Source organism: Manis pentadactyla, chromosome 15 (genome assembly GCF_030020395.1).
Source record: "Manis pentadactyla isolate mManPen7 chromosome 15, mManPen7.hap1, whole genome shotgun sequence".
In the NCBI taxonomy this organism is placed as follows: Eukaryota; Metazoa; Chordata; class Mammalia; order Pholidota; family Manidae; genus Manis; species Manis pentadactyla.
In genome coordinates, this window is record NC_080033.1 from 16,250,621 (window position 1) to 16,268,535 (window position 17,915).

The 17,915-nt window shown below is 42.2% G+C and overlaps 1 protein-coding gene and 1 pseudogene across 1 annotated transcript; both read right to left on the minus strand.

The window, feature by feature from the left end:
- LOC118912557 (putative N-acetyltransferase 8B) overlaps positions 1-6,849 on the minus strand; it is a 48,295-nt pseudogene extending 41,446 nt beyond the window's left edge.
- Positions 6,201-8,346, minus strand: LOC130681141 (uncharacterized). The gene is made up of 2 exons (XM_057493502.1): positions 7,856-8,346; positions 6,201-6,377 (listed from the first exon to the last, which is right to left on the minus strand). The coding sequence occupies exons 1-2, from the start codon at positions 8,320-8,322 to the stop codon at positions 6,215-6,217; spliced, it is 630 nt and encodes a 209-aa protein (XP_057349485.1). The 5' UTR covers positions 8,323-8,346; the 3' UTR covers positions 6,201-6,214.
- Between the last annotated feature and the right edge of the window lie 9,569 nt (positions 8,347-17,915).

Below are 17,915 nucleotides of genomic sequence, written 5' to 3' on the forward strand. Positions count from 1 at the left end.
ATCAGACTTCTCAACAGAAACCTTACAGGCCAGAAGGGAGTGACATGATTTATTTAATGCAATGAAGCAGAAGGGCCTCAAACCAAGAATACTCTGGCAGACACAATTATCATTTAAACTTGAAGGAGGGATTAAACACTTTCCAGATAAGCAAAAGCTGAGAGAATTTCTCTCCCATAAACCATCTCTACGGTGTATTTTGGAGGGACTGCTACAGATGGCAGTGCTCCTAAGGCTAAATAGCTGTCATCAGAGGAAATAAAACCACAGTAATGGAAATAGACCAATTAATTACTAAGCAGATGCAAAATCAAATCAACTACCCCCAAAGTCAGTCAAGGGATAGACAAAGACTACAGAATATGATACCTAATATATAAAAAATGGAGGAGGAAGCAAATGGAGGGGGAAAAAAAGAACCTTCAGATTGTATTTGTAATAACATACTAAGTTGAGTTAAATTAGACGGTTAGGTAGTAAAGAAGCTACCCTTGAACCCTTGGTAACCACTAACCTAAAGCCTGCAATGGCAATAAGCACATAAGTACCGAGAATCACCCTAAACATAAATGGTCTGAATGCACCAATCAAAAGACACAGATTCACTGAATGGATAAACAAAAACTAGACCCGTCAACATGCTATGGAAAAGAGACTCACTTTAACCCAAAGACATACACAGACTAAAATGAAGGGATGGAAAAAGATATTTCATTCAAACAACAGGGAGAAAAAAGCAGGTGTGGCAGTACTTGTATCAGACAAAATAGACTTCAAAAACAAAGAAAGCCACAAGAGACAAAGAAGAACATTACATAATGATAAAGGGATCAGTCCAACAAGAGGATATAACCATTGTAGATATCTATGCACCCAACACAGGGCACCTACATATGTGAAACAAATACTAACAGAATTAAAGGGGGAGACAGAATGCAATGCATTCATTTTAGGAGACTTCACACTACTCACTTCAAAGGACAGATCAACCAGGCAGAAAATAAGGAGAAAGAGGCATTGAACAATACATTTGAACAGATGGACCTAACAGACATCTACAGACCATTCCACCCAAAAGCAGCAGGTTACACATTCTTCTCAAGTGCATGTGGAACATTTTCAAGAATAGATCATATACTAGACCACAAGAAGAGCCTCAGTAAATTCAGAAAGACTGAAATTGTACCAATCAGCTTCTCAGACCAAAGGTATGAAACTAGAAATAAATTACACAAAGAAAACAAACACATGGAGGCTTCACAACATGCTCCTAAATAGTCAATGGATCAATGATCAAATTTAAACAGAGAGCAAGCAATATATGGACACAAGTGACAACAATAACTCAACACTGCAAAATCTGCAGGATGCAGTGAAGGCTGTGCTAAGAGGGAAGTATATTGCAATACAGGCCTACCACAGGAAAGAACAACAATCCCATATGAACAGTATAAAACTCACAATTAATGAAACTAGAAAAAGAAGAACAAATGAGGCCCAAACTCAGTAGAAGGAGGGTCATAATAAAGATTAGAGCAGAAATAAATAAAATCAAGAAGACTAAAACAATAGAAAGAATCAATGAAAGCAGGAGCTGGTTCTTTGAGAAAATAAACAAAATAAACAAACCCCAAGCCAGAGTTATCAGGAGAAAAAGAGTACACTCATAAACAGAATCAGAAATGAGAAAGGAAAAAATCATTACAGAAACCACAGAAATACAAAGAACTTTTAGAGAATACTACAAAAAATTATATGCTAACAAACTGGATAACCAAGAAGAAACGGACAACTTTCTAGAAAAATACAACCTCCCAAGACTGACCCAAGAAGCAACAGAAAATCTGAACAGATCAATTACCAGTAACGAAATTGAATTGGTAATCAAAAAAATGCCTAAGAACAAAATTCCTCGACCAGATGGCTTCACTCCTGGATTTTAACAAACATTCAGTGAAGACCTAATACCCAAAAAGTAGAAGAGGAAGGAATACTTACAAACTCGTTCTATGAGGCCAGCATCACTGTAATACCAAAAACAGGCAAAGACACCACAAAAAAAACAAAATTGCAGACCGATATCCCTGATGAACATAGAAACAAAAATCCTCCACAAAATATTAGCAAACTGAATTCAAAAATACATCAAAAGGATCATCCTCTGTGATCAAGTAGGATTTATTCCAGGGATGCAAGGATGGTATAATACTCAAAAATCCATCATCATTATCCACCACATCAACAAAACAGGACAAAAACTTCATCATCTCCAGAGAAGCTGAAAAAACATTCGACAAAATTCAACATCCATTAATAATAAAAACTCTCAATAAAATGGGTACAGAGGGCAAGTACCTCAACAAAATAAAGGCCATATATGACAAACCCACACCCAACATCATACTTAACAGCGAGAAGCTGAAACCTTTTTCTTTAAGGTTGGGAACAAGACAAGGATGCCCACTCTCTCCATTTTTATTCAACATAGTTCTGGAGCTCCTAGCCATGGCAAACAAACAACACAAGGAAATAATAGGCATCCAGATTGGTAAAGAAGAAGTTAAACTGTCACTCTTTGCAGATGACATGATATTCTACATAAAAAACCCTAAAGAGTCCACTCAAAAATGACGAGATCTAATATACAAATTCAGCAAAGTTGCAGGACACAACATTAATACACAGAAATCTGTTGCGTTCCTATACACTAACGATGAGCTAGCAGAAAGAGAAATCAGGAAAACAATTCCATTCACAAGTGCATCAAAAAGAATAGAATATCTAGGAATAAACCAAACCAAGGAAGTGAAAGACCTATATATCCTGAGAACTACAAGACACTCATGAGAGAAATTAAAGAAGACACCAATAAATGGAAATACATCTAATGCCGATGAATAGGAAGAATTAATATTGTCAAAATGGCCATCTTGCCTAAAGCACTCTACAGATTCAATGCCATACCTATCAAAATACCAACATCAAGCATTCATCAATGAACTAGGGCAAATAGTTCTAAAATTCATATGGCACCACAAAAGACCCAGAATGGACAAAGCAAACCTGAGAGAGAAGAATAAAGCTGGGGGGATAACGCTCTCCAACTTCAAGCTCTACTACAAAGCCACTGTAATTAAGACAATTTGCAACTGGCACAAGAACAGGCCCATAGACCAATGGAACAGACTAGAGATCCCAGATATAAACCCAAGCATGTATGGTCAATTAATATAAGATGAAGGGGCCATGGACAAACAATGGGCAAATGACAGCCTCATCAAGAACTGGTGTTGGCAAAACTGGACAGCTATATGCGAGAGAATGAAACTGGATTACTGTCCAACTGCATACACAAAAGTAAACTCAAAATGGATCAAAGACCTAAATGTAAGTCATGAGACCATAAAACTCGTAGAAGAAAACATAGACAAAAATCTCTTGAATATAAACCTGAGTAACGTCTTCCTGAATGCATCTCCACAGGAAAGGGAAACAAAATCAAAAAATGAACAAATGGGGCTACATCAAGCTAAAAAGCTTCTGTACGACAAAGGACATCATCAGTAGAACAAAAATGCATCCTACACTACAGGAGAATATATTCATAAATGATATATCCGATAAACGTTTGACATCCAAATTATATAAATAGCTTATGCACCACCAACAAAAAAAAGCAAATAAACCAATTAAAAAACGGACACAGGAGGTGAAAACATACTTCTCCAAAGAAGAAATTCAGATGGCCACTAGGCATGTGAAAAGATGCTCCACACTGATGATCACTGGAGAAATGCAAATTAAAACCACAATGAGATACCACCTCAAACCAGTTAGGATGGCCAACATGCAAAAGACAACAAATCTTGCCTAGGATGTGGAGAAAGGGGAACCCTCCTACACTGCTGGTGGGAAGGTAAATTAGTTCAACCATTCTGGAAAGCAGTATGGAGGTTCCTCAAAAAAATGAAAAGAGAAATACCATTTCACCAAGGATTTCCACTCCTACGAATTTATCCTAAGAATGCAGAACCCAGTTTGAAGAAGACATATGCACCCCATGTTTATCGCAGCCCTATTTATAGTAGTCATGAAATGGAAGCAACTTAAGTGTCCATCAGTAGATGAATGGATAAAGATGTGGTATGTATACACAATGGAATATTATTCAGCCATAAAAAGAAAACAAATGCTACCAATGCAACAACATGGACACAGCTAGAGGGTATTATGCTCAGTGAAATAAGCCAGGCAGAGAAAGACAAGTATCATATGGTTTCATTCATCTGTGGATTATAAAACCAAAGCAAAAACTGAAGGAACAAAACAACAGCACACTTGCAGGATCCAAGAATGGACTAACAGTTACCAAAGGAAAAGGCACTAGGGAGGACCGGTAGGAAGGGAGGGATGAGGGGAAAAAGACGCAGCACGATTAGCACACATAATGTATGGGGGGGTGCACAGGGAAGGCAGTATAGCACAGAGAAGGCAAGTAGTGATTCTATACCATCTTACTACACTGATGGACAGTGACTGTAATGGGGTAGGTGGGGGGACTTGATAATGACGGGAATCTAGTAACCACAATGTTGTTCATGTAAGTGTATGTATTAATGAAACCAAAATAAATAAATAAAACCACAATGATATATCAGAACATACCAGTTAGGATGGCCACCATCCAAAATACAAGCAACAACAAATGGTGAGTAAGTGGAGAAAGACAAACCCTCTTATGGTGCTGGTGAGAATGTAAATTAGTTCAACCATTGCAGAAAGCAGTTGGGACGTTCCTCAAAAAACTAAAAAGAAATACCATTTAACCGAGCAATTCCACTCCTGGAATTTACCTTAAGAAAGCAGAAGCCCAATTTCAAAAAGACACATGCACCCCTATGTTTATCGCAGCACTATTTACAATAGCCAAGAAATGGAAGCAACCTAAGTGTCCATCAGTAGATGAATGGATAAAGAAGAAGTGGTACATGTACACAATTGAATATTATTCAGCCATAAGAAGAAAACAAATCCTACCATTTGCAACAACATGGATGGAGCTACAGGTTATTATGCTCAGTGAAATAAGCCAGGCAGTGAAAGACAAGTACCAAATGATTTCACTCATATGTGGAGTATAAGAACAAAGAAAAACTGAAGGAACAAAACAGCAGCAGAATCACAGAACCTACGAAAAGACTAACAGTGACGAAAGGGAAAGGGACTGGGGAGGATGGATGGGAAGGGAGGGATAAGAGCGGGGTAAAAGAAAGGGGGCATTACAAATAGCATGTATAATGTTGTGGGGGTACGGGGCAGGCTCTCCAACACAGAGAAGACAAGTAGTGATTTTACAGCATCTTACTACGCTGATGGACAGTGACTGTGAAGGGGTATGTGGGGAGGACATGGGGAAGGGGGGAGCATAGTAAACAAAATGTTCTTCATGTAATTATAGATTAATGATACCAAAATTTAAAATTAAAAAAAAAAAGACAGATACACCCCTATGTTTATCACAGCCCTACTTACAATAGCCAAGAAATGGAAGCAACCTAAGTATACATTAGTAGATGAATGGATAAAGAAGACTTGGTACATATACACGATGGAATGTTATTCAACCATAAGAAGAAAACAAATGCTACCATTTACAACAACATGGATGGAGCTAGAGGGTATTATGCTCAGTGAAATAAGTCAGGCAGAGAAAGACAAATACAAAATGATTTCCCTCATTTGTAGAGTATAATGACGAAGCACAACCGAAGGAACAAAAACAGCACAGAACTCACAGACCACCAGAAGGGACTAGCGGTTGCCAAAGGGGAGGTATGGGGAATGGTGGGTGGTAGGGAGGGAGGGGGGGATTGAGGGGTATTATTAGTACACATAGTGTGGAGGGGATCAAGGGGCAGACAGTGGAGCACAGAGAAGACAAGTAGTGACTCTGTGGCATCTTACCACACTGATGGACAGTGACTGCAATGGGGTATGGGTGGGGACTCAATAATATGGGTGAATGTAGTATCCACACTGGTTTTCACTTTTTTCATTTTTTTATTAAGGTATCGTTGATATACACTCAAAATAAGAGTGTATATCAACGATACCTTAATTTAAAAATGTAAAAAAAATAAAAAGAAATTAAGTAAGGAAGCAGGTCGTACTTATATGAACTTCAGGATACTAAAGGGGCATTACAAAGTATTTGCTACAAAAAAGGAAAAATGGGGTGTGACAGGGTTGAGAACCAGTGTTCTACACGGTGCATGTGGATTTCTGAAAGAATACTCCTTACCTTTTTCAAAGGAACTTTGACAGCAATGAAACGAGTCCCTGGCAGGTGCTGTCCAACTGGGATACAGTCTTTCCACCTGTTAATACATTTTCTTGTTAGACAAATTTTAGGTCAGCCAGTCTCTCTGCATAGAATGAAGTCTCCTTGAAAATGAAAAGCAGAACCCAAAAGTAGGTCCTCTCTTCTCTCTACTCTGCGCTTTGCTGCTCCACTTATTCAACCCCACCTGGTATCAATCTATACTCCCCTTCTGCCTGCTTCCCCATCTTGAAAACAGACAAGGCAACAGAACAGTGCAAAGGGCTCCACAAATAAGACACATCTAAGACCACAGGTGGCCAGAACTCCTGCATCCCCAATAAAATCTAGCCCAGTCCTGAACACTAAGGTGTCATTAATACACACATGTTGACTGAAACCGTTTACGTCCAATTCCTCCACTTTACAGTTTATTTTTAGTCCTAACACAACTGATGCCATCGAATGCAACCAGTAGTGAACTTCAAGTTCGTATTTTAAAAGAAAACCTGATAAAAAAGGGGCCGTGAACTTCACTTAATAAGGCTAGGAGTGACAGTAAAAAGGTAGTATTTGAGCTGCCTTCGGTAGGATTTATATAGAATCAAGTAAGGTTAGTTCAGCATTCCTGAAGTATAGAAAGTGAGGGCAAAAGTTAACGCAAGATGGGGCTGGGCAAAGAGGGGATTCTAGACCACACAGAGTCTTAAAGACCACGGAAAAGAGTTTGTTTTTATTGTTGAAGCAATGTTTTTGTGCGATATTAAGGAGAACTTTCCAAGTTGCCTATTAAAAACATGTCTTATGTGAAGAACAGACTGGAAGGAAACAGGGATCGATAAATATATACACTAATCACGACCAAGAAGCAATAGAGCAGGCAAGTTCTGGATCAGGATTCTGACGGAGGAGAGAGGACAGAGTCAAAGGATACTCAGGACATAAAACGAAGGGGACTTAGTGAGGTGTGACATGGAGGAAAGCAAGGTCTCAAGGAAGAAGAGTTCACTGAACACAAAAGCAAAGCCTCAAAATTAATCGTTTGAATATACGGAGGCCGATTTCTCAAATGACAACGGTTAGAAAGCAACAGGATGCCCTTGGCGATTCCTGGGAACAGCACACAATTTTTCGGTGAAAAGTCTGGTTGTACTGGTGGGTTTCTTCATTCAACCTTTGCTCTTTTACTCCTCTTTTCTGTGCAAAAATAGCACAGCTTGAGGAATGCGGGGGACCCCATTTTGGTAAGTAAGGGGTGTCCCCAACACTCACAGGCCCATCTTCAAGAGCAGTCCGTCTCTCTATTTCATCCGGGGAACCATGGCCCGCGCCTCGCTTTTACAAGGATGGGGAGAAATCAAAAAAACCAGCCTGTCCACGTCACCTCCTGTGAGCAGAGCAGCGAAAGCGTCACAGCCTCCCGGGAAGAGGCGGGCGGGCCACGCGCGGCGGCAGCGGCGGCGGCAACCCTCAGGCAGCTACCGAGGCGCAGGAGCCGCAGGCTGGACGGGCCCGCACCGGGCCGGGGCTGCTTACCTTTCGGGGTCGTGGCCTCCACCCTTTTCCTCTTGCGGGAGGGCCGTCCGGAGAAGACGCGTCTCTGGCCCCAGTGGTGGCGGGCATGGTGCCGTTGGCTCCTCTGCGCCCCAAGATGCCGCCCGTGCCCGCGCATCGCCAAGAGCGACAGAGCCGCCGGGCCGGCGCCCTCGGCGAGAACTGGATTTCCGACGGGAAGACTTCACGCCGCAGCGCCTAGGCTCCTGCTGCTGCGCATGCGGCACGGCTCGCGGTGCTGTCGTCCCCGCGCCGGCCGACGGGATTCTGGAGGCCACAGCGCCCTCGTCAGCCGGCGGTGGGTAGCGCACGTCGATGAGCCTGCAAACCCTCAGAATCCGAAGAGCACACAGGTCACGGATGGAAGCACAGTGACATCCCGCCCCTCCGTTTCCTTGCGCGGTTCTTCGGACAGTTTTCAAGGGCCTACACTCTCTTTTGCTGTACATGTATTTTTTTCTTTCTAAGCTTGTAAACTGGTGTGTTTTTTTGGCTTTTTTTTTTGTATCATTGATTGTATATGTATTTAAATATATAAGTACCTACTTATGTCCTCTATTTTATATAAAAGCACCACACTAGATACATATATTCTTCAATCTATCTTACATGCTGATTTTCCTGGTCAATTTATGCAAACAGCCTTTCTATTCTTTCTAATGGCTGCAAAGTACTCCACTGATCACAAGTACCACCATTTACATAATCTGCCCAATAACAATTAACTTTCAGTTGTTTTCAATGTTCTGTCCTCCTTAAAGACAGGCTGCAATGTGAACATCCCTACGCATGTATACAATTATAACTAAATTCCTAGTAGAATAGCTGGAATCAAGGATATGCAAACTTAAAATTTTATGAGATACGGCCTAACTACTCTCCAAAAATACTGTATCAACCTACCTTCCCACTCCTAGTGAAACCTCTTTTGGGTTCCTGTCATGTGCCAGGTATCACGCTAGAGGTGGACAAGTACGTATTTACATTTTAGAAAGTATCAAGAAATAACAGAGCAGTGTGAGAATGAAGCTTGAGTCTGAAATCTGCACACAGTATCAGCCATAAGGATCTCTACTTGTTAGAAAAACTCTGAATTCTGCCACAGCGGGACACACAGTACGTCTGAAGGCAGAGTAGAGTACTAAATGCCAGATTGACCTACAGGAAATTATAATACTGAATTTTTCTTCTAATTTCTGAAAGCACCTTATATACACTGTTACTGTTCTTTGCAACCATTTAGAGCTGGGAAAACAGTCAGAGAAGTCAGGGTTATTGAATGAATGAATCAATCAATCAATCAATCAATCAATGGGTAAAAAGACCACTAGCTTTAACCTTGCTGGGACAGTTGTATTCTGACCAAGTTTAAATCCACAAGCATTTACAATTTTAATTATAATAATTAAAAGGGGTCAATGTTAGTAAATTGCTATTTGGAAAAGGAAGAGACATAAATTAGCCTAGCATGGTTTGCAAAGTTACCATTAGGCAATTCAAATTTGGTGCTAAATATTCTTTTAGAATTCATGAAAAAATACCCTTTTAGAATAAAATCATAAAATATTAGAATTCATGAAAAAGATAACCAATAGGCACTGTAGAGCCAAAAAGAACAAATGGTACAAATATCTACAGACATGACAATATACAAACTGTGACACAAATCTATCAGAAACCAGAAAAACTGTATTGATCCTGCACTTACAGTTTGCTAAAAGACAAAGCTCGAAGTAGAGGCAAACTCAGTTACAGCTGACACAAGGAAATCCAGACTGAGGCATAACAGGGTTTCCAGAAAGTATGCGAACTAACAAAGATTGGGTCTTTGGATGGGACTCCGGTCAACATGAGGTAAAAGAATACCTTAATAGGTACGCAGTGGAATGGAAAATATAGGAATGAGGGATATCTGGAGCACTGAACAACCAAATAATTGACACTAACAAAATCTACTGGTGTCTGGTAGGGCCCCCAGGTACGAAACCCCAGGGGTTTAAGGGATTCCAGTCTTTCCTCAAATCAAAGAGTGACAATGGAGAGAGTATAAGGAAGAGCCTCAGGGGTGGATGGACTTGTTACGTTATATAGCAAGACACTCCCCGTTATCCCGAAGAGTACCAAATACAGGAGGTGGGCCTCTGGGATAAGACAATACGTAACCGTAAAAATAAGTCTTTAGGTCAGGGTAGGGCTTAATGCTAAGTTCCAGAGTGTTAGACCAAAGCTCTTTAGGTTCTTCCTCCTACATTTAAGATTCTTGTAGAGCTTAAGGTATGTTCAGCCTGCAGGTAACATCAAAAGGCTGGATCTATGGAAAGAAAATCGTCACAAAGGCTGGGAACCAGGAAAGGCCTAATGAAGGATTTGCCTAAATAGAATTGAATGTTGGAACTGAATATTTTAATATGTAAACATTTTACTGCTACCAGAATCTGTCTTACCACACTTACCCCAATCTTACACCACCAAACTAACCTGCATTACCTATCGATGCCCTTGATTCCCAAGGAAGCGGAGGAGAGAGAGACTGGTGTGGCTTACAGATATTTACCATATGTCATTAGCCTCACGTTACATACTAATATCATGGAAGAAGGCTATCTGAGATATGAAGCTTAGAGAGAAAATCATGAGAAACATTTCTAGCCTTAAGGTCTATCTCGACACTTCAGTACCCTTCACAAGCTCTTCTCAGATAAGCATCACCCCCCATCACTGAAAAATCTCTTATCTCCTAATAGGAAAAGTAAGTCTACAAGTGAAATGTGTGTCTGCAAGTGAATATGTGACGTATAAATGGAAAAGAGGCCCCGTCTACGCTCTATCCTCATGTGCGTTCTTGGCACCTCATATCACATACCTCCTGCTCATCACACTGGAAACGTCCCCAGATAGATCAATCCAGGCACCTCTAAAAGCGTACCACCAAGGAATAGATCCACAGATTTCCTCCACCAAACCAGCTTACACCACATATACAGATCGCTAGCAACTCAGCCCCAGCTCACTTCGTCACAGTCACAGAGCCCTTAGTGAGTTCCACTAAACAGGGGAGCAAAAACAGAAGCAATCCAGACACTGACTGCAGGCATCTGTCCTTACGTTTGCGTGCACACTGTGACTCACCAAAACGACCCTTTCACAGACTCCTCTGAAATCTCTCCACTAAACCCATCAAGCCAGGTTAGTTCACGATGCTTCAGAACAAACAACCATCAAGAGGAAAACATGCACTATGTCGTACAATGTTGGGTTCCTTAAAAATGGGGGGACAAGGAGAAACCATGTAGACAAAACCAGAGCATTTAAAAACCACCCATAGTGTACACACCTGCCAGTGAGTGAGTCAATGGGGTGCTCTAACATCTCACAAAGAGGGAAAATATGCTTAAGATTATTCTCTTTAGTGTACAGAATTCATGGCAATTGCTGCACTATCAGGCTACCTAAACTATATGCAATATATATTGAACTGTCTCTTCTGTTAACACGAGGCCAAAAATGTGTCAACTTGCTTCTCACAGAAATGGAAAAATCCACACGAATCTCTCTTTTCCTGTATCTGTTCATCTTGCCTGTTCCCTATTCTCCAGGAAGGGCCTCCTCTTTCTCTAACTATTCTCCTCTTCAGGTTGCCTGTCTTGCGCCCAAGCATGGCAGGCAGAGAATCCTAGGGATCCAAGATGCTACAGTGGCTGTTTGCAAAGCGGGAGGAGGCCACTCTGCCACACTGGGTACACTGTGAGAGAAGGAAAAGGGAAGATAAAGCAACGCCTCTCGTGTATAAAAGAGTGGGATGGCAGGATGCATGTGCAGCCCAAGGAGCCAGAGGTAACAAATTATGGGCAAAAGAACTGCAACCAAAGGCTGGAAGAGGAAAGGTCTGCTAATCAGTGGTGTCTTCTAGCTGTCTGGCGTTTGCATCTAATGGGCAGAGTTCCTTCTGTGAAGCATCAGGCACTGAGAAAGAGTAACATCCATGAGCAGAAGAACACCAACCAGATCAAGGCTTGTCCCAGAAACAATGCCTATAAGGAAGAAAATAAGGAAAGCAGAAGAGAGAGAGAGATGCAAGTGCAACCTGGCTTAGCCCCGACCAGCCCAGGGAAGATAGGGTTCAAGGACAGGAAGCCAAATGGAAATATCCTTGGACCACATCTTTCCTCACAAGGTGCACTAAACAAATTCATCCAATTCTTGGATCAAGTTACAAAAAGAGCTTCTCAGTCCCTTCTCATGCTCCTAAAAAAGGGCAAGTTCATTAAGCAGATCAACTGATAACGATTTCAGTACAAACGTAAGTGTTCAACCTAAATGCTGCTCCTTCCTAAGGATATTAATTAACAGTACATATAATCTAAAATGGGTAGTATATGTCACAAAATGTATTATAAGTAATTATTAGTTTTTTATATTAATGAACATCTATAAGAAATGTTGAGATGATTTCCCTAACATAAGATCCTGGGGGGAATGGGGGCTGTCACACCTGTCCTGTCGGAGTCCCCCTTCACAGAGCTCAGCCATTTAGGTGTTGTTTTAGCTCACCTACTACTGCCTCCACCCAATCCTGTCTTCTTGGTGGGAAGCTGACCTCCCTATTGGCTACCTCGTACCTTTAAACTGCCTGCTTGCGACATCATTCTCCCACCGACCTATCACCACCTGTAGAATCTTGGGGTTTCCACGGAGTTGTCTGTAAACAGACTTGGAGCACGGCAAGTGACCAGTGACCGGTAATCTTCGTGCTGGACACACGTGCTCTTTGGCTTCAGCCACTCAGACATCCTCTAGCATCTTCTCCTCATCTCTGGGATCTACAGTTGGTGTTTCCTCTTCTCCTCTGACCATGTCAGGTAAGGAAAGAAACTCTTAAGAGATTTTTCATTAGATTTTTTTGCCCCTAAATTTAGTAGCAGGTTTAAAATAGCATGAAATAATGGGAGAAAGTGTTGAACTAGAAATCTGGAGACCTGGTTTCACTTTTGACTTTGACATTTACTAGCTGTGTGACTTTGGACAAGTCACTGACTCTCCCAAGAAAATCTGGTTTTTGCTCATCTGTTACATTAGGATGGCACATTGGTTCTCTCTGGTCCCTTTCTTTTCCAATATTGAGTCTTAAAGGGCACCCATGTAGAAAACGAAATCAGAGGCATCTTGAAAGTGTTTCCACAGAAACAGAGAAAACAAGGTGGTGTAGAAAACTGGCAGCATACACTGAGATGTATCACCTGTAGTGGCCTCCCTCCACTAGTGTTTCAGATTTACTATGTTGTAATTTAATGATGTTCAAAAAGTAATATCCACACGTTTTGAAGTGTTCTATCTAAACCAGGTGAAAAGAGAAAGTAGGGGTGGGGAGGACGGAGAGTACTGGGCTATTCAAAAGGAAGGAATTGGAAGATTGTTTTCATCAGCACAGGCCCACAGGAACCAAGAGGGTGGAGAAAATATAAGAATGAAGGCAAGCATGGAGCAGCTTTCAAGAAAAAGGAGCAGTTTGACTGGGATGTTGAAGGAATCAAAGATTTTAATTAAAGCAGAAGCACAGAGGGAAATCTGCTCAGAGCAGGGCAGAAGATAGTTGATCTAAGCAAATGCTTCCATGAGAAGACTCAGAAGGAAAGCCAGGCCAGATAGGGTATATCATACGTCAGAAAACAGGAGCTTATCAGAAGTCACACACAACTGTTTTTTTTTTCCCACTGCCTCTCTGAACCACAGACGGCACCTTACAGTTTTGAATATAAATGTTCTAGAAATCATGCTTCCTATGAACAAGAAGCTAACTCAAGCGGTTATCTAGGAGAGTGGAGGAAACAGAATTTTCACTATTTTATGTCATTCTGATTTTTAAACTACGTACATGTTTTGCCTATTAAAAATAAAATTAAGTCTTTTTAAAAAATGTTACCTCCTAACTTGAATCAGGACTAACTGCTTTTGTGATAAGTAAGTTCCAAGTCAAGCCTGCTTTTCATCTTTAGTTATTTTCTTCCCAATACAGAAGACACACTAATAAACAGCCATTATCTGCTTTTACATATTAGCTACTCTAAGAAGGAAAAATCAAGCCCCACATCTTTAATTCCACATTTATCTAGTAAAATTGTGTGGAGTCCTTTGGGTTACCCTACATTAAAAATAAATAAATTTAATCGCTTTTCTGGGCTTTGGGGATGACACTTTCCTGGATGTTGAAGATGACTGTGATCTAGGTTTCAAGATAAATATTAAAACCCTCATGATTCCTGTTAAGTGTTCTTTTCTCTTATGTTATTATATTAATTGAAATATATATATTTATACTAGGCCTGATATCTGTTACGTGCTGGCTAACATTCAGATGGCTATGAAAGGGCACAATAATGGAATTCTTTTATACTTAGTATCCTGCTCTCTGCTTTGTACCAGATTTTACTGAAATATTTGTCTACAAAAATTGTAGCTACCTGTACTGGCACATTTATTGCCTTTTGCTGCTATCTATGCAACTTTTTACCGATATTATCTTCCCTGTCTGAATTCACTGTCTAGGAATTCATTGAAAATCACCTTCTACTTGGGGCTGTTTTTTTTGGCTAGCAGTGCTCACTAACATACAGGGGGCAATATTCACTTTCATAGTATTGCACATAAGATACAGAACTCCACTTATTAGTCAAGTTATGCTTTAATGCCTGCTCCATACATACGCCCGTTTTCAGTAGTATTTCTATACATCTTTTTAGTTTTGTGATACATGTTTTTCATAATTTTTCTCATTATCTTTCCAGAACTTACTACATTTTCCTCTATATAAATCATGTGTAATATATCACTTTTATACGTGTGATTTATTACTGTCATTATTGTTACTATTATAACCACTTTATACATGAATAACCTGAAGCTCACAGAGAGAAAAAGCAACTCTTTTCTCTCAAAAAGCACTTTTTGAGAAACTCACCCTCAGGTAGTCATTTTGATGGAGGATCAGAAACCTGGCTTGAGGTCGGTAAGAATGGACCCTTCAATTTACCAGCTGGACTAAGCTATACGCGAACACTGGGTAAGAACATGTGAACTGCACAAGCAAAAGGAGACACTGGGGATGACAACGGGAGCAGCTGTGCTATTTTCCAATGGACAAAAAAAAAAAAAAAGCCCATATGGAAAGTCCTATTTCTCCTGGTTTCTGGCAGTGCAATGCTCAGGGCAGAGTCTTGGCAAGGAAGTCAGGATACTTAGGGTCCCGCAACCTGGTGATGACACTACCAGAATGGGAGAACTTGAACAGGCCCATCTGACCTCTCTAAGCCTCAGTTTCCTCACTTGTAACACAGGAGTGTTAGTAGTTCTTGAGGGACCTCCCACTTCTAAAATGCTTCAATTCTAGGACATAGCATGGGAGAAGATACTAATGCAGGCTCACAGGGAAGAAGGGCAGGGAGAAGGTTGCTTCTAGCCTAGAGAACCATTAGGAACCCCTCTCCTGGGTCTGCTGCACATCTGCCCAAGCTAGGAGCACGGGCAGTGAGTCCCAAAGGGTACCAGATGGCTCCAGCACCGAGAACCATCAGAAGCGGACTGGTTCTTGCTATCTCCAGTGGGTTGGTATTAGAGTCTTCCTGACAGCAGCGACCTTAAGGTAATGCTCCTCCTCCAACAGAGAATTTTCAACCGCTCTGATTTTTTTCCCCTACAGAAAATTTCCAAAATCCATCTTTACTTGGAACTCCAAGCTCTCTGCAGCTCTCTCTTCCCATGGGGAGCCATGCAGCTTCTTCCTTAACAGGAAGTGTCTGCAACTTCCCCAGGGTCTCTGCTCCCAATGCCAGTTCGACGTGGCTGCTGCCATCAGCCTCTGGCATCTCTTTCCAGCCACTCACGGGTAGTGCTTACCTTTACCAACATTCTGGCACAATTCTGTTGTCTGGAGTTACTGGCCAGAGCCAGATCTCCACTTCAACTGCTTCCTACCCATGTGGTTTTGAGTGGGACATCACAGGAAGCACGGAAAAGAAGTCCTCTTCCCTTGGAGACCTCACTGAGACTGTCACTGACCAGAAAACAGCCATGTCTGTGGCGGCCCAATACGATAAAGCTTCAGATGCCAGTAACATGGTCCCTCTGTATCCATCACTTTCTGCCAGCCTTGTTCAGGGATCACCATCTCACATGCCAATTCGGGGACATAGCCTGTCCCCTCTTTACCAGCAAGGGAGCCGCATACGTTATTACAATCAAGGCACACCGGGGCCTCTGCTATCTGGAGGACATGGCCCCTGCCTGCAGCCCTATGGCTCTGTGTCTCATACGGGAAGGAGGGCCTCTGCCCCTCAACCAGGAATGGTGACGGCGCTAAAGGAAGTTCAGCCCGCAGATACCCTACCACCAGGCTCCACATCTGGAATCTACTACTCTGCATCTGCTCAACCCATCACAGAGCCACGTTTTCAAGGTGAGTGCAGAACAGCCAGTAGGGAGAGGAATAAGGTGAGCATTCAAAAGAAAGGTCCAAGTTCTCTGCAGCTCTACAGATAGGTGGAGTTTAAGTCCTGAGACTTTAGTAACCACCACTCTCAGTGCTCTTCATTTTCAGACCTAATAGAGGTAGGAAGGCAGGACGCTGTAACGGCTGTCTATGCCACAGGCACATAAAACCCAAGAGTGTACCAAGGGATACCATGCTTTTCACTGCCCCAGCCGATCAGTCCCCCCATATACTCCCACACTGCAATGAACTCCCTTTTCCTCATCTATTCCTGATGTTGGGAAGGTATTTATTTCACTTACTGTGCTAGTACCAGTTTAACTTTCTCTCACTTCCTTAACTGACACCAGGATTTAAGACCTTGTGTTCTGGCATCTTGTCCAAAGCAAGCAGGCTATGCATCTGTCCCTGCTTATATAGTTCGTCAGGAAGGGCTCCATTCTCTCCTTTAGTCTATGGGGTGAGTTGCTCTCAACTTCTCGGGAAAGCAGAGAGGATTGAAGACTAAGCCTTGTAAAACGTTTCATACTTTAAAAATCACTTTTACCTTTTATTTGACTTACAAAAACCTTACCAAGTACAAACGAAACTGAGCAACAGTGATATCAAGTGATCACCAGTAAGAGCTAGAGCAGTTGCCTCCTCTGTCTCCTAGCACAGGGTGCTGCCCATGATGCTTAAGAACTAGGACAAAAGTCTTGTCCGTGTTGAACAGTGCATGATTGCTGTGTGGTGTCTAGCAGCACCTCACTTACCAAAGACTGACCTCTTCTTTGTTTCTTGGTAGTGATGGAGACTTTGCTGGGGACGGAGACTTCTCTGGGTTTGCAGCCTCCAAGCCAGACATTTTGTCTGCCGCAAGGTCCAGAATTCCCCAAGACCTGCAGCAGCAGACATATCCAGACGCTGGAGGGTAACCCACCACCTGAGGCTGGGGGCATTTCAGTGACAGCGTCAGTCCAGAGTTCCAGTGATCCCTCGGCGCTAGAAATGAGGAACAAACGGAGAACAACAGTTTGCATGATATTAAAACCAAGCCTTCAAAGCCTCTGGATGCCTCCCAGATCCCCACAGAAGACCAAGACGATGCACTCCTCCCTTTACAAATCCCTGGTATTCACCAGCTCCTGGCCTGCATTCATCCCCTTGGCCAAGAGAGGCAGCCTGGTTCTGAAGACACTGACCTGGGAAACAACAGCCTGAGCCCTGAGGACCAAGGGACACTGGGAAACGAGACTGAACCGAGCGGCGGTTTTGCTAACATTGCTGCCCTGGTGGAGGACAGTCACCTCCCTCAGCTCTTCAGTTCCTTGAAAGACCTTGATCAGTCCAAAGGTCCGAGGTGATCAAAGCCAAAGATACCAGAGCCATCGAGTTAAACCAGGTGTAGGAAAGTTCACGTACCAAAAAGGGGTCCTCTGGTCAAGCCAGGAAGACCAAACATAAGGCCTCTGAGCCTCTTAGTGCTGCTCCCAAGGCCAAAATCCAGCCAAAGGACCCGTAGGGTCTCTTAGGGGACGATGTGAGTATCTGCAGTGCTGGGGACCGTGACAAGGTTCC

Excerpts from the sequence above, each read along its gene's own strand:
- LOC130681141 (XM_057493502.1), bottom strand. The coding sequence starts at position 8,322 with ATGTACAGCAAAAGAGAGTGTAGGCCCTTGAAAACTGTCCGAAGAACC. Across the intron at positions 6,378-7,855 it reads GGAGGCCACGACCCCGAAAG|GTGGAAAGACTGTATCCCAG; the intron begins GTAAGCAGCCCC and ends ATGTATTAACAG.